Raw genomic sequence first — 24,587 nt, 5'->3', positions numbered from 1 at the left:
ATCTAGGCTTATTTCTCATGAGTTAGAGATGCTTGTAAGCAGTCTGTTCATTTTGGTCTCAAGTTGGTAAGAATTACTGTCTTGGTCTCCATTCTTTGACTCTCAGTTTCTTTTTAAGCTTAGCTCAGTGGGCTGATTGGAAGCTACACATAGGTCATGGTATTTATAAATGAGTAACAGCAGTCCCAGGAGTGCGGCATGCAGCTATGTCTGGTGGTGTTTCATAGTTTCATAGTTTCATTCAGGGTTGGAAGGGACCACAAGGATCATCTAGTTCCAACCCCCCTGCCATGGGCAGGGACACCCCACACTAGATCAGGCTGGACAGAGCCTCATCCAGCCTACTCTTAAACACCCCCAGGGACGGGGCCTCGACCACCTCCCTGGACAACACATTCCAGGGTTTCACCACTCTCATGGTGAAGAACCTCCTCCTCACATCCAGCCTGAATCTCCCCACCTCCAGCTTCATTCCATTCCCCCTAGTCCTATCACTACCTGATATCCTGAGAAGTCCTTCCCCAGCCTTCCTGTAGGCCCCCTTCAGATACTGGAAGGCGACAATTAGGTCTCCTCGGAGCCTTCTCTTCTGCAGACTGTACAGCCCCAACTCCTTCAGTCTGTCCTCATAGGAGAGGTGCTCCAGCCCTCTGATCATCCTCGTGGCCCTTCTCTGGACTCATTCCAGCACCTCCACATCCCTCTTGTAATAGGGGCTCCAGAACTGGACACAGTACTCCAGGTGGGGTCTCACCAGGGCTGAGTAGAGGGGGAGGATCACCTCCCTCGACCTGCTAGCCACACTTCTCCTGATGCAGCCCAGGATCTGATTGGCTTTGCGGGCTGCAAGTGCACACTGAGAGCTCATGTTGAGCTTCTTGTCCACCAGCACCCCCAAGTCTCTCTCCTCAGGGCTACCCTCCAGCCAGTCACTGCCCAGCCTGTATTTGTGCCTGGGATTGCCTCGACCCAGATGCAGGACCCTGCACTTGCTCTTATTGAACTTCATGAGGTTGGCCTGTGCCCACCTCTCCAGCCTGTCAAGGTCCCTCTGGATGGCCTCCCTTCCCTCCAGCGTGTCTGCTGCACCACACAGCTTGGTGTCATCAGCAAACTTGCTGAGGGTGCACTCAATGCCACTGTCCATGTCCCCCACAAAGATGTTGAATAAGACAGGTCCCAGGACTGATCCCTGAGGGACTCCACTTGTCACTGGCCTCCACTGGGACATGGAGCCATTGACAGCCACTCTTTGGGTGCGGCCATCAAGCCAGTTCCTTATCCATCTAGTGGTCCACCCATCAAACCCATGCGTCACCAGTTTGGAGACCAGGATGTGGTGTGGGACAGTGTCGAAGGCTTTGCTCAGGTCCAGGTAAACGACATCAGTTGCTCGCCCCTCATCTATTAATTTTGTCACCTGCTCATAGAAGGCCACCAGGTTGGTCAGGCAGGATTTGCCCTTGGCAAAGCCATGCTGACTGTTCCCAATCACCTCTTCACTATTCTTTTGAGCGAGTAGTGACTCCAGGAGGATCTGTTCCATGATCTTTCCAGGCACAGAGGTGAGACTGACTGGCCTGTAGTTCCCTGGTTCCTCCTTCTTGCCCTTTTTGAAGATGGGGGCAATGTTTCCCCTTTTCCAGTCTGTGGGGACTTCCCCAGACTGCCAGGACTTTTGAAATATAATAGAGAGGGGTTTAGCAACCTCATCTGCCAGTTCTCTCAGTACCCGTGGGTGTAACCCGTCGGGTCCCATGGACTTGAACACTTTCAGGTTCTTCAGATGATCACGAACCTGATCTGCACTTACAATGGGCAGTTCTTCCTCCCCGTCCCTGGCTTTGACTTCCATAACATCAGGAGTGTGGCTAGAGGCCCTTGCAGTGAAGACTGAGGTAAAGAAGTTATTAAGTACCTCAGCCTTTTCCTCATCACATGTGACCATGTCACCATTTTCCTTTCTGAGGGGGCCCACACCTTCCCTAGTCTTCTTCTTCCCATTAATATACCTGTAAAAGTTCTTAGTATTCCCTTTAATCTCCCTGGCTAGATTCAACTCAAACTCTGCTTTGGCTTTCCTAACCAGGACTCTTGCTGCTCGGGCAGCTTCCTTATATTCCCCCTGTTCTACCTGTCCTTCCCTCCACTTCCTGTAGAGTTTCCTTTTAAGTAATAGTGTGTCCAGTAGCTCCTTGCCCATCCAGGCAGGCCTCCTAGCATTCTTACCTGCTTTTCTCTTTGTTGGTACACAGAGCTCCTGGACACAGAGGAGGTGGTCCTTGAATACTGACCAGCTGTCCTGGGTCCCTCTTTTTAAGGTTTTAAGAGATTCCCTCAGAATGTTGTTGTTTTGTGTTGTTCCCCCCAGCCTCCCTCCCTCCCCTGCTCTGAATTAATAAAAGCTTGTTTAAATTTCTTAATACTTGAAACCAGTGAAGTTCTGCTAAACATTCTGAAAGCCTTCTGCTTGCTGTTTTGCATTCTTATGTTAATGCAATGATGATTTTTTTTTCCCAGACTTCTGGAGCTGCTCAGCTAACATCAATCCCCCAGACCTTTCACCGCCTCACAGGCCTGTGCCTTTGGACAGTGCTTGCAAAGCCTCCCGTCAGCTCTGCCTTATAAATGGAGTGCATTCTATACGAACCAGAATGCCCTCGGAGCTGGAGTGCAGCCAGACCAACGGAGCACTGTGTTTCATTAATCCTCTCTTCTTAAAAGTACACAGCCAGGACCTCGGTGGAACAATGAAAAGGCAGAGCCCGAGAACTCCAGACATGAATGGCACAGCAAGGCCTCGCTCCCCCCCACCCCGGCCACCACCTCCTTCTATTAATAGCATCCTCATGAGTCCACAGCTTTCCAGGACTATAAAGCAGGCGAGCATGCCAGAAACAGTCAACCATAAGAAAGAGAGAGGCTCGGATTTGCTGCAGAGTAAACCAACCCCTATCCCTCCTCCCCGCCTGAAGAAGCAGGCGCTTTCCTCAGAGGTGGAAGGTAGCTCCAAGACCGCAGCAGGAACTCGACCTGGCTGCGGCTCTGTACCTGCGCCCAAAGCCGCTGGCGTTCCAGGTGAAACCCTGCCTGAGCCAGCTTCGGCAGCTGCCAAAAAGGCGTGGAATGGAGGCAGGCAGAGACTGAGCGACATGAGCATTTCCACCTCCTCCTCTGACTCCCTAGACTTCGATCGGAGCATGCCACTCTTCGGCTATGAGGGGGACACTAACAGCAGCCTGGAGGATTTTGAGGGGGAAAGTGACCAAGAGAGCATGGCACCCCCTTTGAAGTCCAAGAAGAAAAGAAACAGTTCATTTGTTCTCCCCAAGATTGTGAAATCTCAGCTGCGGAAAGTGAGTGGAGTTTTCAGTTCCTTCATGACCCCCGAAAAGAGGATGATAAAGAAAATTGCAGAGATGTCCCAGGACAAACGCACTTACTTTGGGTGCCTGGTGCAGGACTATGTCAGTTTTCTGCAGGAAAACAAGGAGTGCCATGTTTCAAGCACTGATATGCTGCAAACCATTCGGCAGTTCATGACTCAAGTCAAGAACTATTTGTCCCAAAGCTCTGAACTTGATCCCCCAATCGAATCCCTGATCCCCGAGGACCAGATAGGTAAGAAACACTCTCCTGTATTTTGGGGGAAGGGGAAAACATGTAATCTGTGTTTATAGTGATAGTCCTTGGGCTGGTTTGGAAAGGTGGAGTTGACTTTGCTAGCAGAGTTCAAGCCACTGAGCATTTGAGTCTTAAAAGAAAGCAACCCCACTCCCCCTCCCTGCTTCCAGTCACCCTAGCAACTCAGAATAACTGGGCTGCAAAATTGTTTGTAGAAATCCATCCTTAAAATAGCTTCAATATGGGCTTTTAACCTATGATTATTACTGTTTTGGGGATTTTTTTAAGCTGTTGTACTATTAACAATACACAATCCTTTATTTGCTTCAATACATGATTCTTCCCTGAATTACACTGAAATAGTTCTTGATGTATGGGCTAAAACTGTGCCAGTTCTAACCATGTGGACTGCAAAGCGAAAATTCATTTGAAAACAGTGACATTTAGGAGCAGAGAGACCTTTCATAGCAGCTTGCCTTCTGAAATTAATTCTCATTCTTCCAAATAGTCACTCCTAGCAAAGCTGCAGTGTCCCTGCACTTGAAGCTAAATAAAAAGCTATCTAAGAGTTTTAAAAACTCAAAGACACAAACATGTGCAAGAGAGAGAAGGGGCTGCTGGCCTCGGGTTTTCTGTACTTCTCTGTTGCATGTACATGTTTCTAAGTGGTTGCAGATGAGCTGTATGTTTGAATACATGTTTTAACAACACAGAGAGAGACTTGTGTGTCCACAAAAGTGAAATCATTGTTGCTGCATAAAAACCTCACTGCCCCTCTATCTTGCCAGAGTCTGAGCAGTATTTGTAGAAGAGACTATAAGCCACATTTAGGAGGTAAACATCCCTCGGGGCAGAATACTTTCCTTGTGAGCTCACTTCAGTTCCAATTTGCTTGTTTTTCTCCTGGCCTCCAATGTCCCAACAGTTGGCCTGGTGCAGAATTGGCAGAAAGTTCCTTCTCTGGAAGTAGTGGGTGATTTGATGTTGACTTCTTTGTCTGCTCTTGACTGAGAGGAAGTATTTGCGCTTAACCTCAAATTCATTTCCACAAAGTCAAGCAAAAGCAGCCAGCACTGCTAAAGCAAATACAAGGCAACGAAGAGTCTCCTGGTAATCAAGCCTCTTTCAAAGACATACAATCTTCTCGCTAGATGAGTAAAGAATATTATATGGGTGTTACATGGAAGCTAAAAATGGAGCAGTGGTGCAAGCACATTACTGCCAGGGTTTCTGCAGAGCAATCTATTGTTGGGGAAAACACAGACCTAGTTTGCTTGTAGTGTTGCGAGGGCTTGGTTTGACTTGTGCTTTTTATTCTAAGGGTGTGGTTCAATCAGACCCTGGGTCTCTAAAGACTGGGAAAATGATGTCTGCTTTTAAATGTTCCAGTAGTTTGGAGTAGCTGAAGCTATGGTAAGAACCAAATGCGATTGGTTTCCTTAAGCAACAGAAAGTTTGGCTTTGATCGTGTGATTAAAGGTAATTAATTTAGAAAGCTGGATAGTTTAAACAAAGGAAGAACTTTCTTTTGAATCATCTGCTGCCTATGGCTGGAGCCTGCAAACAACCACAGTGGATCAGGAGCATCAGATGTTGCTGAGCTAAACAGATAACTATGTAACACCAAGATTTAGTCATCCCTATAGAGAACTTGTTATGATGCAGCACTCCCTATTTTCTGCAGTTTTGCTTGACTATTTCAGCCTGGATTTTAACTTTGGGTAGTCTTTTATCCTCCCTGAATGCGTGCTGCTGGGGAAACTCCTCCTCCTTTCTGCTTCTTGTGTACCCTCCCAGGTGGCAAGTAAGAGTCTGAGCTCTAGGGCTCTGCTCAGGCCTGGTGGCCACTATGTTAGAGTGGGCTGCAGCAGCCAGAGACCTGCAGGAAGAGTTGCCAGGCACACACATGTAGTAGCAGCTTCATGTTCCAGCTTGGGCCTTGCTGCTGGTGGGACAAGGAGGGAGCCTGCAGCAGAAAATGTTTGTGCCTCTTAGCTCCCTGGTCTGGCCTCTGTGGAGAGGAGCTGGAACCAGTCCTCACCTCCCTCTCCACCCAGCAGAACTGGGTGCCTCCTCCAGGGCAGTCAGAGTTCACCTTATCCTGCTGTTGTCTCCTGAATTTCCATGCATGCTGGAGCAGCACCTACTCAGGCTTAGTCAAGTGGTTGGTGTTTGGCACCTTCTCCCACATCTGTGTAATAATCTCCTCACTTGGAGTGCTGTGGCCAGCTATTGGACTTGCAACACAAGAGAGACAAAGACCTGTTGGAGCAGGTCCAGAGGAGGGCCACAAAGATGATCAGAGGGCTGGGGCACTTCTCATACAAAGACAGGCTGAAAGAATCGGGGCTGTTCAGTCTGGAGTAGAGAAGGCTCTGAGGAGACTTTATAACTACATTTCAATATCTGAAGGGGATCTACAGGAAAGCTGGGGAAGGACTGTTTAGAAGGGCTTGAAGTGATAGGAGGAGGGGCAGTGCTTTGAAACTGGAGGAGGGGAGATTTAGGATGGACATCAGGAGGAAGTTCTTTACAATGAGAGTGGTGAAATACTGGAACAGGTTGCCCAGGGATGCGGTTGAGGTGCTGTCCCTGGAGATATTTAAGATCAGAGTTTATGTGTCCCTAGGCAGCCTGATGTAGTTGGAGGTGTCCCTGCTGCCTGCAGGAGGTTTGGACAAGATGACCTTTGAGGGTCCCTTCCAACCCAATGCAATCTGTGAATCTGTGGTCATGTAGCTTTTCTTGCAGAACTGTGTCTCAGACTTGCCAGCATGAGACTTCTGTGGAGATCTTTTTAAGTTTCCCAGACTGGGAGCATATCAAATTATTTATCTTGGGCCAAATCATTGGGAGAATGTGCATTGGGGTTTCTAATTATTTCTGACAGGCACCTCCTAATCTTAGCACTGGAGGCTGTTAACCCTTCCTGACACAACAGGATTACCAGTGTTGGGATAAAGTCAAGAAGCTCATGGGTTTTTACTGTTTAAGGGTAAATACAAAGGCTTTTTTAAAATGTCATCCACACCTGAATATGTATTCACAGAGTGGATGTATTCAGAGGGCTGGAGCACCTATCTTATGAGGACAAACTGAAAGAGTTGGGGCTGTTCATTCTGGAGAAGAGAAGGCTCTGAGGTGACCTAATTGTGGCCTTCCAGTACCTGAAGGGGGCCTACAGGAAAGCTGGGGAAGGACTTCTCAGGATCTCAGGTAGTGATAGGACTAGGGGGAATGGAATGAAGCTGGAGGTGGGGAGATTCAGACTGGACATGACCATGAGAGTGGTGAAGCCCTAGAATGGGTTGTCCAGGGAGGTGGTTGAGGCCCCATCCCTAGAGGTGTTTAAGCCCAGGCTGGATGAGGCTCTGGCCAGCCTGATCTAGTGTGGGCTGTCCCTGTCCATGGCAGTGGGGTTGGAACTAGATGATCCTTGTGGTCCCTTCCAACCCTGACTGATTCTATGATTCTATGTTTATCTGGACTGGTCAGAAGAGACCCTGATAGCTCACAGCTGCTTGGATAGTAAATATTTGAGAGGTTTTGTTTGTGTTTCTTTGCTTCCTGGCTGTGAACAGAAAGAAGTCAAGTTGACTGTCCTAACTTTGCCAGCTGCTCAGCAGGCAGGATCTTAGATCTGAACAACCTCATTTCCAATGCCTAAATCTGGGCCCAGCCCAAGAAATGGCTGATATGAATGTTGTCAGTAAGGTATTAACTGATTGTGTGGGAAGGTGCTTAAATAATACTGCCTGTCACTTCTCTTGTACTCTCACGCGCCACCCCCCTTTTTTTTTTTCTTTTTTTTTTTGTTAATTGGCAGTAGGTGCTGTGGACAGGGACAGGCATGGTTGTAACTCGCAGCAAAATCTCCCTAAAAAAGTCAGTGTCGACCCAGACTGAGGTAGAACAGAAGCACATAGCTGTCCAGGTATCTGGCTGTAGAGACTGCTGGAGCCTGGCACTTAAGATGCAGGGTAGTGGGGGCAACTCTTGTATAAGGTGTGAGCAGGTTGACTATCTGCTTAATATGGTGGCCAGACTGAAGGATAAGTTTGCTAGCCTTAGAAATGTAAGGAAATGTAGGAAAGAGATGAACCAGAGGAGGAAGGAGATGGACCAAAGGAGGAAAGAGGTGAATCAGAAGAGGAAAGAGTTGAATCGGAGTAAGCAGGCTCTGCAGGCTCCCCCAGCAGAGGCTGGTTATTCAAAAAGCAGAGGGGAATGGACGCAGGTTCCTCTCAAAAGACGCAAAGTTAAATCTCCTTGCCTCCCCTCACCTTCCCCGCTGCTCTTGGAAAACAGATATGGAGCACTGGAGATTGAGGGTGAGGTGGTCCTGATGCCGGAGGACACACCGTCTGGGGTTCTCCCTAAGGCTAAGCAGCCTAAGGTTAAACAGCCTTCCGCTGGCATCAGGACCTGTTCCCTCAAAAAAAAGAGGAGGGTAATTGTTATTGGTGATTCCCTTCTGAGGGGAATGGAGGGCCCTATATGTCGGCCTGACCCATCTCAGAGAACTCTGTTGTCTGTCAGGAGTCCAAGTTAATGATGTTACCAGAAGGCTGCCTAGACTGGTGCAGCCCTCTGACTACTACCCTTTACTAGTTATGCAGTTAGGGAATGATGATGTTGCAACCAGAACTCCCAGGGCTATCAAAGATGACTTCAGGGCCCTGGGAGACCTGGTTGAGGGGTCAGGGGCACAAATAATTTTTTCATCAATACCCTTAACTGCAGGAGGGAATACAGTAAGGAACAGGTCAGCAGCTATAGTTAACAAGTGGCTTAGAGGCTGGTGCAGTCAAAAGAATTTTGGTTTCTTTGATATTGGGAAACTTTCTACTGCACCAGGCCAGCTGGCAACAGATAGAGTACATCTGTCCCAGAGAAGGGGAAAGATCACTGTATATGAGAACGGCCTGTCCCCCAAAGGTAAAAAGATCCTGGGAAGGGAATTGGCAGGTCTCATAGACAGGGCTTTAAACTAGTTTCGAAGGGGGAAGGGGCTGAAACTAGTCCTCTCAGACAATAGTCGGGGGCGACAAGCTAGAGTTGGAGGTGAAACCAGCAGCCCAGCTGAAGTGCATGTACACTAATGCACGAAGCATGGGTAACAAACAGGAGGAGCTGGAAGCCTTGATGCAGCAGGAAAATTATGATGTAGTTGCCATCACAGAGACGTGGTGGGACGACTCACATGACTGGAGCACTGCAATTGACGGTTACAAGCTCTTCAGGAGAGACAGGTGAGAAAGAAGGGGTAGAGGGGTGGCCCTGTACATCAGGAAGGCACTAGATGCCATTGAGATGGAGATTAGGGACCATCAGGTTGAATGCTTGTGGATAAGAATTAGAGGGAAGACCAGCAGGGCAGACACCCTGGTTGGAGTCTGTTATAGACCACCCAACCAGGAGGAAGATGTTGATGAAGCATTCTATAGGCAGCTTAGGGCTGTCTCAAGATCTCTGGACCTTGTTCTCATGGGCGACTTCAACCTGCCCGACATCTGCTGGGATCTCAACACAGCAGAGAGGAGACAGTCTAGGAGGTTCTTAGAATGCCTGGAGGACAGCTTCTTATCCCAGGTGCTGCGAGAGCCTACTAGGGGCAAGGCTATGCTTGACTTCCTCTTCACCAACAGGGAAGGGCTGGTGGGTGATGTGGTGGTTGGAGGGTGTTTGAGGTCCAGTGACCATGAGGTAATTGAATTCTCGGTTTTTGGTCAAGCCAAGAGGGGCAGCAAGAAGACCTCCACTCTGGACTTCCGGAGGGCAGACTTCAGGTTACTCAAGGAACTAATTCAGAGGGTTCCTTGGGATAAAGCCCTTAATAATAAAGGGGTCCAGGAGAGCTGGACCTACTTCAATGAAGAATTGTTGAAGGCTCAGGGACAGGCTGTGCCAATGCACCAGAAGATGAGCCGCCGGGGCAGACGGCCAGCCTGGATGGTTCATGAACTTTTAATGGAACTGAGGGAAAAAAAGAGGGTGTATCACCTTTGGAAGAGAGGGGAGGCAACCCACGGAATGTTTAAGGATGTTGCTAGGTCTTGTAGGAAGAGAATTAGGGAGGCAAAAGCACATTTGGAGCTTAGACTGGCCTCTGCTGTGAAGGACAACAAAAAGTCCTTCTATAAATACATTAATAGTAAGAGGAAGGGCAAGGACAACCTCCACTCCTTGGTGGACACGGAGGGGAACATTGTAACAAAGGATGAGGAAAAGGCAGAGAAACTTAACACCTTCTTTGCCTCAATTTTTACTAGAAGGACAGAACGTCTTCCAGACAGCTGGCCTGCAGAGCTGGCAGAAGGAGCCAGGGAGCTGCACAGTTTCCCTATGTTCCATGAGGAGGTGGTTGGAACTCTCCTTAGCAGCTTGGATCACCACAAGTCCATGGGACCAGATGGGATCCATCCTAGGGTGCTGAGAGAGCTGGCAGATGAGCTGGCCAAGGCACTCTCCATAATTTTCCAGCAGTCCTGTCTCACTGGAGAGGTCCCAGAGGACTGGAAGCTGGCCAACGTGGTGCCCATCCATAAGAAGGGCCGGTTGGATGAGCCAGGGAATTATAGGCCTGTCAGCCTGACTTCAGTGCCAGGCAAGATCATGGAACAGGTCATCCTGAGTGCAATCACACAGCACTTACAGGATGGCCAAGGGATCAGGCCTAGCCAGCATGGATTTAGGAAGGGCAGGTCCTGCCTGACCAACCTGATCTCCTTCTATGATCAGGTGACCCGCCTGGTGGATGTGGGGAGGCCTGTTGATGTAGTCTACCTGGACCTCAGCAAGGCCTTTGACACCGTCCCCCATAGCAAACTGCTGGCCAATCTGTCAGCCCATGGCTTGGACGGGAGCACACTGCGATGGGTGAGGAACTGGCTGGATGGCCGAGCCCAGAGAGTGGTGGTGAATGGTGCCACATCCAGCTGGCGGCCAGTCACTAGTGGTGTGCCCCAAGGATCAGTGCTGGGCCCTGTGCTCTTTAACATCTTTATTGATGATCTGGATGGGGGCATTGAGTCCATCATCAGTAAATTTGCTGACAACACCAAGCTGGGGGCAGGAGTTGATCTGCTGGAGGGTAGAGAGGCTCTGCAGAGGGACCTCGACAGGCTGGACAGATGGGCAGAATCCAACGGCATGAGATTTAACACATCCAAGTCCCGGGTTCTGCACATTGGCCACAACAACGCCATGCAGTGCTACAGGCTGGGGTCAGAGTGGCTGGAGAGCAGCCAGGCAGAGAGAGAGACCTGGGGGTACTGGTCGATGGCAGGCTGAACATGAGCCTGCAGTGTGCCCAGGCAGCCAAGAGGGCCAATGGCATCCTGGCCTGCATCAGGAACAGTGTGGCCAGCAGGAGCAGGGAGGTCATTCTGCCCCTGTGTACTGCACTGGTTAGGCCACACCTTGAGTACTGTGTCCAGTTCTGGGCCCCTCAGTTTAGGAAGGATGTTGACTTGCTGGAACAATTCCAGAGAAGAGCAACAAAGTTGGTGGGGGGTTTGGAACACAAGCCCTATGAGGAGAGGCTGAGGGAGCTGGGGTTGCTCAGCCTAGAGAGGAGGAGGCTCAGGGGTGACCTTATCACTCTCTACAACTACCTGAAGGGAGGTTGTAGACACGTGGATGTTGGTCTCGTCTCCCAGGCACCCAGTACCAGAACAAGAGGACACAGTCTCAGGCTGCGCCAGGGGAGGTTCAGGTTGGATATTAGGAAGAAGTTCTATACAGAAAGAGTGATTGCCCATTGGAATGTGCTGCCCAGGGAGGTGGTGGATTCATTGTCATTGGAGGTGTTCAGGAGGAGAATTGATGGGGTACTTGGTGCCATGGGTTAGCTGTTTGGGTGGGTTGGGTTGGCTGATGGGTTGGATGTGATGATCTTGAAGGTCTCTTCCAACCTGGTTTGGTTTATTCTAAAGAATCCTGGGGCAGGAATTGGCAGGGCTCATTGATAGGGCTTTAAACTAGATTTGAAGGGGGAAGGGGTTAATAGTCTCCTGCTGGCTGGTGACAAACAGAGGGGCAGCTCACCAGCAGTAGAGAGAAGGAGAGCTGGCAAGGGCTCTCAACTTGCTACCCTGAGGCAAGCCACAAATGATCCACCAGGACATTCTGTGGAAACCGAGAGGATTTGGCACAAGAGGAGGACAGGGCCAGCCCAGCTGAAGTGCTTCTATGCGAATGCGCGCAGCTTGGGCAAAAAACAGGATGAGTTAAGGGCCATGGTGCTGCTGGGATGCCACGACATAGTGGCTGTTACTGAAACTTGGTGGGATGAATCCCATGACTGGGATGTAGGGATAGATGGGTATAAACTCTTTAGGAAGGATAGGCAGGGAAGGAGAGGAGGAGGTGTTGCCCTCTATGTCAATAGCCTGTTGGAATCAGTGGAGCTCCAACTGGGGAGGGATGATAAGCTAGTTGAGAGTGTATGGGTCAAAATTAAAGGCAGGACAGGGGAAGAAGATATTACTGTGGGGGTCTCCTACAGGCCACCTGACCAGCAGATCCAAGCAGATGAGGCCCTCCACAGGCAAATAGAAGTGGCTTCCAGGTCACAAGCCCTGGTCCTCATGGGTGATTTCAACCACCCGGATATCTGCTGGAGGGACAACACAGCAAGGCACCATCAATCCAGGATGTTCCTGGACTGCATAGAAGACAACTTCCTCCTCCAAATGGTGGAGGATCCAACAAGAAAAGGTGCTATGCTGGACCTTGTTCTCACCAACAGGGAAGGGCTGGTAAGCAATGTGAGGCTCATAGATGGCCTTGGCTGCAGTGACCATGAAGCAGTTGAATTTAACATCCTCAGGGCAATCAGGAAGAAGTATTCCAAGCTTACGACCCTAGACTTTAGGCGTGCAGATTTTGATCGCTTCAGGGATCTGCTAGCCAAAGTGTCGTGGGACAAAGCCCTGGAGGGAAGAGGGACCCAGGACAGCTGGTCAGTATTCAAGGACCACCTCCTCTGTGTCCAGGAGCTCTGTGTACCAACAAAGAGAAAAGCAGGTAAGAATGCTAGGAGGCCTGCCTGGATGGGCAAGGAGCTACTGGACACACTATTACTTAAAAGGAAACTCTACAGGAAGTGGAGGGAAGGACAGGTAGAACAGGGGGAATATAAGGAAGCTGCCCGAGCAGCAAGAGTCCTGGTTAAGAAAGCCAAAGCAGAGTTTGAGTTGAATCTAGCCAGGGAGATTAAAGGGAATACTAAGAACTTTTACAGGTATATTAATGGGAAGAAGAAGACTAGGGAAGGTGTGGGCCCCCTCAGAAAGGAAAATGGTAACATGGTCACATGTGATGTGGAAAAGGCTGAGGTACTTAATAACTTCTTTACCTCAGTCTTCACTGCAAGGGCCTCTAGCCACACTCCTGATGTTATGGAAGTCAAAGCCAGGGACGGGGAGGAAGAACTGCCCATTGTAAGTGCAGATCAGGTTCGTGATCATCTGAAGAACCTGAAAGTGTTCAAGTCCATGGGACCCGACGGGTTACACCCACGGGTACTGAGAGAACTGGCAGATGAGGTTGCTAAACCCCTCTCTATTATATTTCAAAAGTCCTGGCAATCTGGTGAAGTCCCCACAGACTGGAAAAGGGGAAACATTGCCCCCATCTTCAAAAAGGGCAAGAAGGAGGAACCAGGGAACTACAGGCCAGTCAGTCTCACCTCTGTGCCTGGAAAGATCATGGAGCAGATCTTCCTGGAGTCACTACTCGCTCAAAAGAATAGTGAAGAGGTGATTGGGAGCAGTCAGCATGGCTTTGCCAAGGGCAAATCCTGCCTGACCAACCTGGTGGCCTTCTATGAGCAGGTGACAAAATTAATAGATGAGGGGCGAGCAACTGATGTCATTTACCTGGACCTGAGCAAAGCCTTCGACACTGTCCCACACCACATCCTGGTCTCCAAACTGGTGACACATGGGTTTGATGGGTGGACCACTAGATGGATAAGGAACTGGCTTGATGGCCGCACCCAAAGAGTGGCTGTCAATGGCTCCATGTCCCAGTGGAGGTCAGTGACAAGCGGAGTCCCTCAGGGATCAGTCCTAGGACCTGTCTTATTCAACATCTTTGTGGGGGACATGGACAGTGGCATTGAGTGCACCCTCAGCAAGTTTGCTGATGACACCAAGCTGTGTGGTGCAGCAGACACGCTGGAGGGAAGGGAGGCCATCCAGAGGGACCTTGACAGGCTGGAGAGGTGGGCACAGGCCAACCTCATGAAGTTCAATAAGAGCAAGTGCAGGGTCCTGCATCTGGGTCGAGGCAATCCCAGGCACAAATACAGGCTGGGCAGTGACTGGCTGGAGGGTAGCCCTGAGGAGAGAGACTTGGGGGTGCTGGTGGACAAAAAGCTCAACATGAGCTCTCAGTGTGCACTTGCAGCCCGCAAAGCCAATCAGATCCTGGGCTGCATCAGGAGAAGTGTGGCTAGCAGGTCGAGGGAGGTGATCCTCCCCCTCTACTCAGCCCTGGTGAGACCCCACCTGGAGTACTGTGTCCAGTTCTGGAGCCCCTATTACAAGAGGGATGTGGAGGTGCTGGAACGTGTCCAGAGAAGGGCCACAAGGATGATCAGAGGGCTGGAACGCCTCTCCTATGAGGACAGACTGAAGGAGTTGGGGCTGTTCAGTCTGCAGAAGAGAAGGCTCCGAGGTGACCTAATTGTCGCCTTCCAGTATCTGAAAGGGGCCTACAGGAAGGCTGGGGAAGGACTTCTCAGGATCTCAGGTAGTGCTAGGACTAGGGGGAATGGAATGAAGCTGGAGGTGGGGAGATTCAGGCTAGATGTGAGGAGGAGGTTCTTCACCATGAGAGTGGTGAGACCCTGGAATGCGTTGTCCAGGGAGGTGGTCGAAGCCCCGTCCCTGGGGGTGTTTAAGAGCAGGCTGGATGAGGCTCTTTCCAGCCTGATCTAGTGTGGGGTGTCCCTGCCCATGGCAGGGGGGTTGGAACTAGATGATCCTTGTGGTCCCTTCCAACCCTGAATGAAACTATGAAACTATGAAACTATGAAATAAAGGTTTATTCTAAATAAAGATTCTGCCCCTCTGCCTGGTGAGGCCCCACCTGCAATACTGCATCCAGTTCTGGTGCGCCCAGCATAAGAGGACCATGGAACTGATGGAGCAGGTCCAGAAGAAGGCATGAAGATGATCAGAGGGCTGGAGGACCTCCCCTATGGGGACAAGCCAAGAGAGTTTGGTCTGTTCAGTCTGGAGAGAGTAGGCTCTGGAGAAACCTTGTAGCATCCTTCTAACACCTGAACGGAGCCTAAAAGAAAGCAGGGAAGGGGCTTTTTACAAGGGCTTATTTCAATAGAATAGAATAGAATAGAATAGAATAGAATAGAATAGACCAGACTGGGATGGATTGAAGCTTCAGGTGGAGAGATTTGGAATTTCTTTACAGTGAGGGTGTTGAGACACTGGAACAGGTTGCCTAAGGAGGTTGTGGATGTCCCCTCCCTGGAGGTGTTCAAAGACAGGCTGGATGAGGCCTTGAACAAGCTGGGCTAGTGGAAAGTGTCTTTGCCCATGGCAATGGGATTGGAACTGGATATTCTTTAAGGTAATTTCCAACCCAAACCATTCTATGAATCTATGAGTCAGGGCCTCAGTGCAGTGTTTTATGCACTTGTTCATGCACCCACCTTATGATAATTCCAGCAGGACAATTCTTCCCTTGTTTGCTTACAGGAGGGTTTCATGGAATAGGGTTGGGGGTCTTTAAAAGGTGAAGCCTGCTGTGTAAAAAGATGCAGCCTGCTCTGCTCTCTGTATCTACAACCTGCTCCCCTCTACTTCACTGGTCCAATTAGTCTTTAAAAACTCATGTTGGCAGGGTTTTAGCACTATGTTACTTTTAAGGTGCTTGTACATTTGCCTTGGTGTCTTGGTGTCTTGTCCCTCTACCCTTTTGTTCATCCTTGTATCTTTTCATGTTGAGTTGAAGCCAACCAGCGTTTCACAGAATCATAGAATCAATAAGGTTGGAAAAGACCTCAGAGATCATCAAGTCCAACCTATCACCCCACACTTCATGACTAACTAACCCAAGGCTTCAAGTGCCCCCAGTGCTCCTCTTCTCACTATGGGAATAGAGGGATAGAAGCAAATAAGAAGCAGTGGTAAAAGCACCTAGCAGAGGCAGAAGATTGGGTTCTCCTTTTCCAGACCATCCCTTTGATTTGCTTTGTGACTTTTCCCCTGCTGCTTTATTCTTTGTTCTTTAAGAGAACACGTTTAGCACTCAGCCATAGTGTGAGTTTTAATTAAACCACAGCTGATTGAAGCAAGACAAACATAGCACATTCATTGGTGTCCTTTATGTAGGTAAAATGAGGAGAGGTTTACCCTACAGACCTTTCTTCTATAGTTGCTCAACCTCTGCCACCCCTGCCTACACATCACCCACCTCAGTCCTACCTCTGTTTTAAGGGTTGTGTAGTTTGTGTAGCTTGTGTGAGGTCTTATTTTCAAGTCTTATTCCTTTGGAGGAGATGCCATTGTCTGCACCATGGAGTAGGCATGTGTCACTGTAGACATCCACCAGGAATTGGACACTTGGCTATCCTGACATGAGCTACCTTAAAATAGATGTGTGTCAGTCATGCCAGTCTGTCATCATGCAAGATATTAGGAAAATCCAAAAGCATATGCAGCGTGCTCAAGTGTCCTGCATGTTCCTTCTGTGGTGTTCCAAAGCCACTTTCCACTTTCAGTCTCTCAGGCAATGTTCCTTGAGCAGGGTTATTCTATGGTTATCATAGAATCATAGAATCAATAAGGTTGGAAAAGACCTCAAAGATCATCAAGTCCAACCTGTCACCCAACACCTCATGACTACTAGACCATGGGACCAAGTGCCACGTCCAATCCCTTTTCGAACACTTCCAGGGATGGGGACTCCACCACCTCCCTGGGCAGCACATTCCAATGGCTAACAACTCTCTCTGTGAAGAACTTTCTCCTCACCTTGAGCCTAAACTTCCCCTGGCACAGCTTGAGACTGTGTCCTCTTGTTCTGGTGCTAGTTGCCTGGGAGAAGAGAACAACCTCCTCCTGGCTACAACCTCCCTTTAGGTAGTTGTAGAGAGAAATAAGGTCTCCCCTGAGCCTCCTCTTCTCCAGGCTTCCTCAGTCTCTTACTGAGCCCTTCTTTTACTGAGGAACAACTTGGCCATCATAGATGATAAACAAGGCTTGTGTGTGAATCCAGGGCCTGGATTTTTCTGGATAGTCTCAGTGGGAATAGCAACAGTTGGCAAAGCTGAGCTCTCAGCCTGGAGAAGGTGAGCGTGCCTGCAGCTTCAGGCAGCCAGGCTTGCAAAAAGGCTGCATGAGGACACTGGCAGTGAGTAATGTGTCGTCTTCTGGAGATACAGACTTGTGTGGTTTGCAGCAAAACAAAACAGCTTGTCAGCACAGGATGCAGATGTGTTTCCACAAGTCACAACGAAACTAGCTGGCTGGCCTTTCCAATTCATTTATCAAAGCATTTCCAGTTCCCATTTTGAGGGTAGAGGCTAATTATAGGTATCAGTTCAGGAACACGAGATGGAGCTCAGCTCAAGTGCTGCTCAGTGTCAAAAAATAAGAATCTGCTGAGTGTTACGTTTGGGTTTGCAGGATTAAGCACCCTGGGAAGGTATTCAAAAACATTTTGCATATGCTGAAATAAACAGGATTTTTTTTGTTGCCAGTTTTGGATCTGAGAAACATACAGAATGTTAATGGAAAAATCAGTCCTGAGTTCCCCTTCACTCTGCTGTTGTGAGACTCCCATCTCAAATACTGCATCCAGTTCTGGTGTTCCCAGCATAAGAAGGACACAGAGATGTTGGAGTGAGCACAGAGGAGGGACACAAAGATCATGCAAGTGCTGGAGCACCTCTGCTCTGAGGATAGGCTGAGGGAGCTGGGGGTTGTTCAGCTTGGAGAAGACTCCAGGAGAACCTATAGCTGCCAGTACCTGAAGGGATCCTACAAGAAGGCTGGAGAGGGTCTTTTCATAAGGGTGTCTGGCAGTGGGACAAGGGGGAATGGCTTTAAATTGAGGAAGAGCAGGTTTGGACTAGATCTTAGGAAGAAGTGGTAAGACTCTGGAATAGGCTGCCCAGGGAAACTGTGGATACCTTCTCCCTGGGGGTATTCAGGGCCAGGTGGGATGAGGCCTTGAGCAACCACATCTAGCTGAGAGGTGTCCCGGCCCATGGCAGGGAGGTTGGAGTAGATGACCTCAAAGGTCCCTTCCAGCCTAAGCTATTCTGTGATTCTATAATTCTGTGATTCACAACTTGCTAATTGCCTGGGAGAGCCTCCTGTGCTTTTTGGTGGCCATTAGAAGTGAAACAGCAAAGGCTGCTGCTGACTGGAAATTATTTTCTGGGATTATACCCTGAAACACCTTTCTCTGAAAGGGGCCAGTACAGTAGTTCAGAAGAAAGGGCAAACAGTTGAATGATCTGATGCCAAACATTCTTATGGGGTGTCTTGTGACCCTGAGTATTGGTCTGAGACCCACATCACAAGCACCACTGTCCTTTCAGGCTTTAATAATTGATAATTACATGGGGTTTGTATTAATTAGTGTATATGAGTGTGTGACCGTTTGAGGCTGTGCCTTTAAGAAAGAGACAGTGCTGGGACACTCTGGCTGAATGTTTTGGAATATTAACGAAAACAATCAGATATTCTAAACTAATTTCATTGGTAGATTGGTAGAATGCAACTTTAAGTTTTGAGTTCAGTTGGAACTTTTCTCAGTTCGCTCCTTTCCTTCTCCCTTTCCAGCTCGTCTGCTTCTGGGCTCCCTGCCAGAGCGACCTTGAACAGATAAGCATGTGGCTTACTAATATTCTGCTTTATTAATAAGTGCTCTTTTTCTCTCTTTCTAACCCTCTTTGGGAAAAAAGGGGAGAGAAGGGGGTACAGGGGGGGAACCCTCCTCTGTCCGGAGGAGGGAAATTTGTTCCTGTATTCTTGGGTTTTTTTTCACTTTGCTGTATATTTCTGTGTATATACTGTAAATACTGTAAATTGTGTACATATCTTGCATTTTCCACATTGCTTGTAAAATATAGCATTTCCCTTTTGCTTCTCCAGTTGGGCTAGCTGTGGTTTTTCTTCCTCTTTGTGGGGGAGAGGAGGCTAGGCCTTCTCTCTCAAACCACCACATTTCTTTTTGGCGCCCAACATGGGGCAGATAATTAGCTTGATTTATTGCTTGCTCAAGCCGGACTAGCAAACATGAAGGTGTTTTGGATTTTGGAGCGTCTGTTCTTCTCAGTTTTTGGGGTTCTGATCCACAGATATTGTTTGGGTTTGATTCTGGATTGCCTAGGTAAATATTTAATGCAGAAAATTTATTTGTGGTTTGTGTACAAGATCCGGCTTTTATATGATTGCTGTCTGGGATTCTTTTGGCTTACCAGATACAGGAATGTGACCTCTAGCACTCTCCCGATTGAGATAAGGGAGTTTAAGATTCCAATAGGTGAAAGGGCAATTTTAAGTGATGGCTGGGATCCAAAGGTGATTATATTTGATGTGTGTGAATCTGCTGATGATGATAGTGATTGCATATTTGCTATTTTCCTTGATTCGGGACAGAAAAATGTCTAAGGCTTGCTTCATTATTAAGCACAGATCAAAGAGGAGAAGGTGTACCTCTGGGTCAGCCCCAGAGATGTCCAGTGATGAGGAGAGTGGAGAATCTGTGTCACAGTATCACAGTGTCACAGTATCGCTTAGGTTGGAAAGGACCTCGAGGATCATCGAGTCCAACCTATCAACGCAGACCCCATGACTAGACCATGGCACCAAGTGCCACGTCCAATCTCCTCTTGAACGCCTCCAGGGACGGTGACTCAACCACCTCCCTGGGCAACCCGTTCCAATGATGAATTACTCGCTCGGTGAAGAACTTCCTCCTCACCTCGAGTCTAAACCTCCCCTGGCGCAGCTTGAGACTGTGTCCCCTTGTTCTGGTGCTGGTTGCCTGGGAGAAGAGGCCAACCCCTTCCTGGCTACAACCACCCTTCAGGTAGTTGTAGAGGGCAATGAGGTCACCCCTGAGCCTCCTCTTCTCCAGGCTAAACAATCCCAGCTCCCTCAGCCTCTCCTCATAGGGCTTGTGTTCAAGGCCTCTCACCAGCCTTGTTGCCCTTCTCTGGACATGTTCAAGTGTCTCGATGTCTTTCTTAAACTGAGGGGCCCAGAACTGGACACAGTACTCAAGGTGCGGCCTAACCAAAGCAGAGTATAGGGGCACTATAACCTCCCTGCTCCTGCTGGCCACACTATTCCTAATGCAGCCAGGATGCTATTGGCCCTCCTGGCCACCTGGGCACACTGTTGGCTCATATTCAAGTGGCTGTCGATCAGCACCCCCAGGTCCCTCTCTGTTTGGGAGCTCTCCAGCCACTCCGACCCCAGCCTGTAGCTCTGCATGGGATTGCCGTAGCCAAAGTGCAGCACTCGGCACTTGGACTTGTTGAATGACATCCCATTGGACTCTGCCTATCAGTTAAAGATAAAGCTAAAAAGTCTATTGGAAAGGGTGCTTTGAACACTTCTGTTGCTCATTCTGGCAAGCAGCCAGGGGTGGTGGCAGCTCCCAACATGGCAGCTCCCCCGTCTTCAGCCGCCATTAACGAGGCAAAGTCATTTCCACCCACCCTCTCGGCAGGACCGGAAGCCCCCTCCACAGCAGCTGATCTGTCTCAAAACCTGTCAGATTCTGTCAAGGTGGCTGTAAATTCAACCACAGCTCCAATTAAGCAAGTAGCAGTTTTAAAGACCAGAAGTGGAAAGGCCAAAGCTGATCCAGGAGCTAATAGAGAAGAAGAGCAGGAGACTGATCCTGGTGAGGGACCCTCTACTAGATAAGATCCTGCTGAGGAGGAAGAGAAGATTTCTTTTAAAGATCTAGCGGAGTTAGTGAGATAAAACAGGATAGAGATGCAGCAAGGACAGCAGCTAGCAGTGGTGGTTCTCAGCTTAAAGAGATCCTTAGGAGAGTGACAGCAGGATTATGGGGACAACATGTTCAGGAAGATGTGATAGATGGAGAAGAAGATGACCTTTGTGGATGTTCTTCACACTGGGAAGAATTGAGAAATGTCCATAAAGATTACACCAGAGCAGATAAGTAGCCAGTTCTAGCTCGGCTTAGTAGATGTGTGACCGTTTGAGGGTGTCCCCTTAAGAAAGGGAATATGGTGGACGGATGTTGGTAAACGAAAAGACGGATCTAAACTAATTTCATTGGTAGATTGGGAGGAAGCACCTTCTGAACTGGGAGTGCAGGAGGGTATCCTGGGCATTCCAGCACTTTTATCTTCAGTCTTGCTTCCGCTCATCTTTAGGGCACCAGCTCTCTGTCCTGGGCTTTTGGCCAAGGCTTCGACCTTGAAAAAACTGATAAACTGCAAGGCCTGTATTAAGTGCTTTCCAATTAACACATAACTGCTTCTAACTTCTTTTCTCTTTTCTTTCTCTTTCTAACCCGCTCTGGGGAAAGGGGGAAAGAGGGGAGAGCGGAGGTGGGGAACCCCCTCAGCAGAGGGGGGAACTCTCATTTCTGTGCTACTTTGTTGTATATTTCTGTATATACTGTAAATATTGTAAATCTTGTATATATTTCCCTGCATATCCTATATTGCTTTGTAAATATACAGCTCCATTGCTTTGCTAATTCAGCTGTGAGTTTTTTTTTCCTTTCCCTTCAATTTTTCCTTCCCTTTACTTTACAGGAGGGAGGGAGGAGGCTTTTTGCCTTACCCTTCCAACCCTACGACAAGATGTTACGATAAAGGTGCTCCAGCTCTAATGGTTGGAGACAAGTCAACAGGTCAGTTAGGAACTCTCTCAAGGGATAATGGAATAGATAGACATCTAGGCAAGGCTCTCGGTAAGGTTAATCTGTGGATACGCTTTTAATGGCAGTTTTCCTGAGATGCCCTTCCTGAGATGATCTTCCATGGAATCCTAAACCCTGGGCTACCATAGATGAGGGAATTAAGCGCCTGAGAGAATTTGCTGTTAGAGAGATACTCCATGGTGAACATGAAACTCTGAATCCTGATGATATTCCTGTGGGTACTGGTCTTGCTAAAAAGATCATCAAACTTGCTCCTTCTAATTATGCAAACATTCTGGCAAGCAGAATTGTGTCAAGAAATTATGGTGGAGCTTCTCCTACGGTTGGCCAATTCAGTGATCAAATGAGACAATTGGAGGGTAGCATGACACGTGTTTCTTTGGTTTCAGCCATTGAAACTCTGTCTGGTGAAATAAAGAGTTGCATGAAGGAGCTGAAAGATTCCATATGCCAATTGGCGCAAAAAGATAATTACAGTTCTTCCTCCAGGTGGATACAGGTTTCATCTGTGAGGAATAGACGTCCTCCAAGGAGGTCATTCCAAAGCAGATCAAACCAAAACAGACCACCAAGGCAGCCACGTAGGATTATTTGGATAACTCTGCGTGATCAGTTTGGTGAGAACATGAACCGGTGGGATGGCCATCCAACTTGTAATCTTTTCAGGAGACTGAGAGAACTGCAAAGTGGCAGAACCCGAGGTAGCAATACCAGAAGGGTAGCCGTTACTTCCACAGTTCCCCAGAACAACTCTAGTAGCTCCAACAGTGGCTCCAGTTATAACACTGCACACTGTGCTCAATGCACATGTGGGCATGTTCCCCATAACTAGGGGAGCCCTCCCTGCCACCAGGGGGAGGAGAGGGATAACAGAGATAATAGACTCTATTGGGATGTGTGCATCCAGTGGCCTGGCACTTCACAATTTCAGAAGTACAGGGCCTCGGTAGACACAGGAGCTCAGTGCACCATAATACCATCAAATTATATACCATCAAATGGGCTTTTGTTGTAGCTTCTGTAGAAATTGATGGACAAAAATTGAAGCTGTCTGTTAGACCTGAACTTTCTGATGAATCTGCAGTTGTGGGACAGCACAAGATACAGGACATTAAATTGCCGGTTGCTTCTCAGACTGTGCATCACAGACAATACAGAACCAACCGTGACTCTTTGTTGCCCATTCAGAATCTGATTCGTCAGTTGGAGAGTCAGAAAGTCGTCAGCAAAACTCATTCACCTTTCAACAGTCCAGTGTGGCATGTGCAAAAGCAGAATGGAGACTGGTGTCTGACAGTAGACTACCGAGCCCTGAATGAAGTAACACCACCTATGCGTACAGCAGTTCCAGACATGATGGAACTCCAGTATGAGCTGGAATCCAAAGAGGCCAAATGGTATGCTACCATAGACATTGCTAATGCATTTTTCTCTATTCCCATAGCAGAGGAATGCAGGCCTCAGTTTGATTTCACCTGGAGAGGAATCCAGTACACTTTCAACAGATTGCCAATGGGCTGGATCCACAGCTCAAGCATCTGTTATGCATTAATCCACAATGCTCTGGAGAAAGGTGGTGATCCAGAACACATCCAGTTCATCGATGATATCATCGTCTGGGGTAAAAATGCTGAAGAAGTCTTCGAGAAAGGTAACAAAATCATTGACATTCTTCTGAATGCAGGTTTTGCCATCAAGCGAGACAAGGTGAAAGGACCTACCACAGAGATTCAGTTTCTGGGAGTGCGGTGGCAGGATGGATGCCGACACATTCCAGTGGATGTGGTAAACGGTCTCTACTATGGCAAATCCCACAAACAAGCAAGAGACCCTATGTTTCTTGGGGATAGTGGGATTCTGGAGACTGTACATTCCTGGATATAGCCAAATTGTGAAACCTCTGTATGATGTGACTGGAAAGAGAAACAATTTCCACTGGGGACCTGAACAACAAGCAGCCTTTGACCAAATAAAGCAAGAGGTAGTTCAAGCAATGGGTCTGGGACCTGTCCGAGATGGTCCAGACATTAAGAACATTTTGTACACGGCTGCAAGTGACAATGGTCCAACCTGGTGCTTGTGGCAGAAAGCTCCAGTTGAGACACGTGGACGACCTCTTGGTTACTGGAGTCGAGGTTACAGAGGTTCAGAAGCAAATAATACATAAAAAGAGATTCTGGCTGCCTATGAAGGAGTAAAAGCAGCTTCAGAAGTAATTGGAACTGAATCACAACTTCTCTTAGCTCCCAGATTACCAGTTTTGAATTGGATGTTCAAAGGCAAATGCTCCACACCACATCATGCTACAGACTCAACATGGTCTAAGTGGATGGCTCTGATAACACAGAGAGCTCGAATGGGAAACCTGGTCTAGTGGAGGTGATCTCAAGTTGCCCTGAAGGTACCAACTGTGCTAAACCTCCAGAGGAGAAAGTAACTCGTGCTGAGGAGGCTTCTCCTTACAATGACCTTTCTGATGATGAAAAGAAATATGCTTTGTTCACAGATGGTTCCTGTCGTCTTGTTGGAAACAAGCGAAGGTGGAAATCTGTGGTGTGGTGTCCAACATGCCGAGTTGCAGAGGCGAAGGATGGAGAAGGAGAATCCAGTCAGTTCGCAGAGGTAAAAGCTGTCCAGCTGGCTCTCGACGTAGCTGAACGTGAGAGATGGCCAAAGCTTTATGTCTACACTGACTCATGGATGGTAGCCAATGCTCTATGGGGTTGGCTAAAGAACTGGAAGAAGAGTGGTTGGCAGAGGAAAGGAAAACCCATTTGGGCAGCCGACCTGTGGCAGGATATTGCTGATCGAGTGGAGAGAATTCCAGTGAAGGTGAGACACATTGTGGTGGGTTTGAGAGAAAGGCCCAGCCTTCTCCCCTCCACAAAGAGAAGAAAAAGAAATAACCACAGCTAGGCAGCCGGAGGAGCAAAAGGGAAGTGCTATATTTACGGGCAATTTTTAGGGAATGCAGGATATATACACAATTTACGTTATTTACAATATATATGCAGAAATATACAGCAAAGTAAAAAAGAAAAACAATA

At 48.4% G+C, this 24,587-nt stretch overlaps 1 protein-coding gene across 5 annotated transcripts in view; it reads left to right on the top strand.

Moving 5' to 3' along the window:
- Positions 1 to 24,587, top strand: part of RIN2 (Ras and Rab interactor 2) — a 213,231-nt gene that overhangs the window by 146,668 nt on the left and 41,976 nt on the right. For all 5 annotated transcript variants that reach the window (XR_010987887.1, XM_068143233.1, XM_068143231.1 and 2 more), the window contains one exon: positions 2,521 to 3,621. Coding sequence is in view for 4 of the 5 variants with exons in the window: in XM_068143233.1 (XP_067999334.1) it covers positions 2,521 to 3,621 (1,101 nt within the window). In the remaining variant the exon portion in view is untranslated. The remainder of the gene's footprint in view (positions 1 to 2,520; positions 3,622 to 24,587) is intronic.

The sequence above is a fragment of the Melanerpes formicivorus genome, unplaced genomic scaffold (genome assembly GCF_026170545.1).
Source record: "Melanerpes formicivorus ecotype bairdi unplaced genomic scaffold, bMelFor1.0.p_v2 SCAF_9, whole genome shotgun sequence".
Lineage (NCBI taxonomy): Eukaryota > Metazoa > Chordata > Aves > Piciformes > Picidae > Melanerpes > Melanerpes formicivorus.
This window is presented reverse-complemented; position numbering and strand designations above follow the sequence as displayed.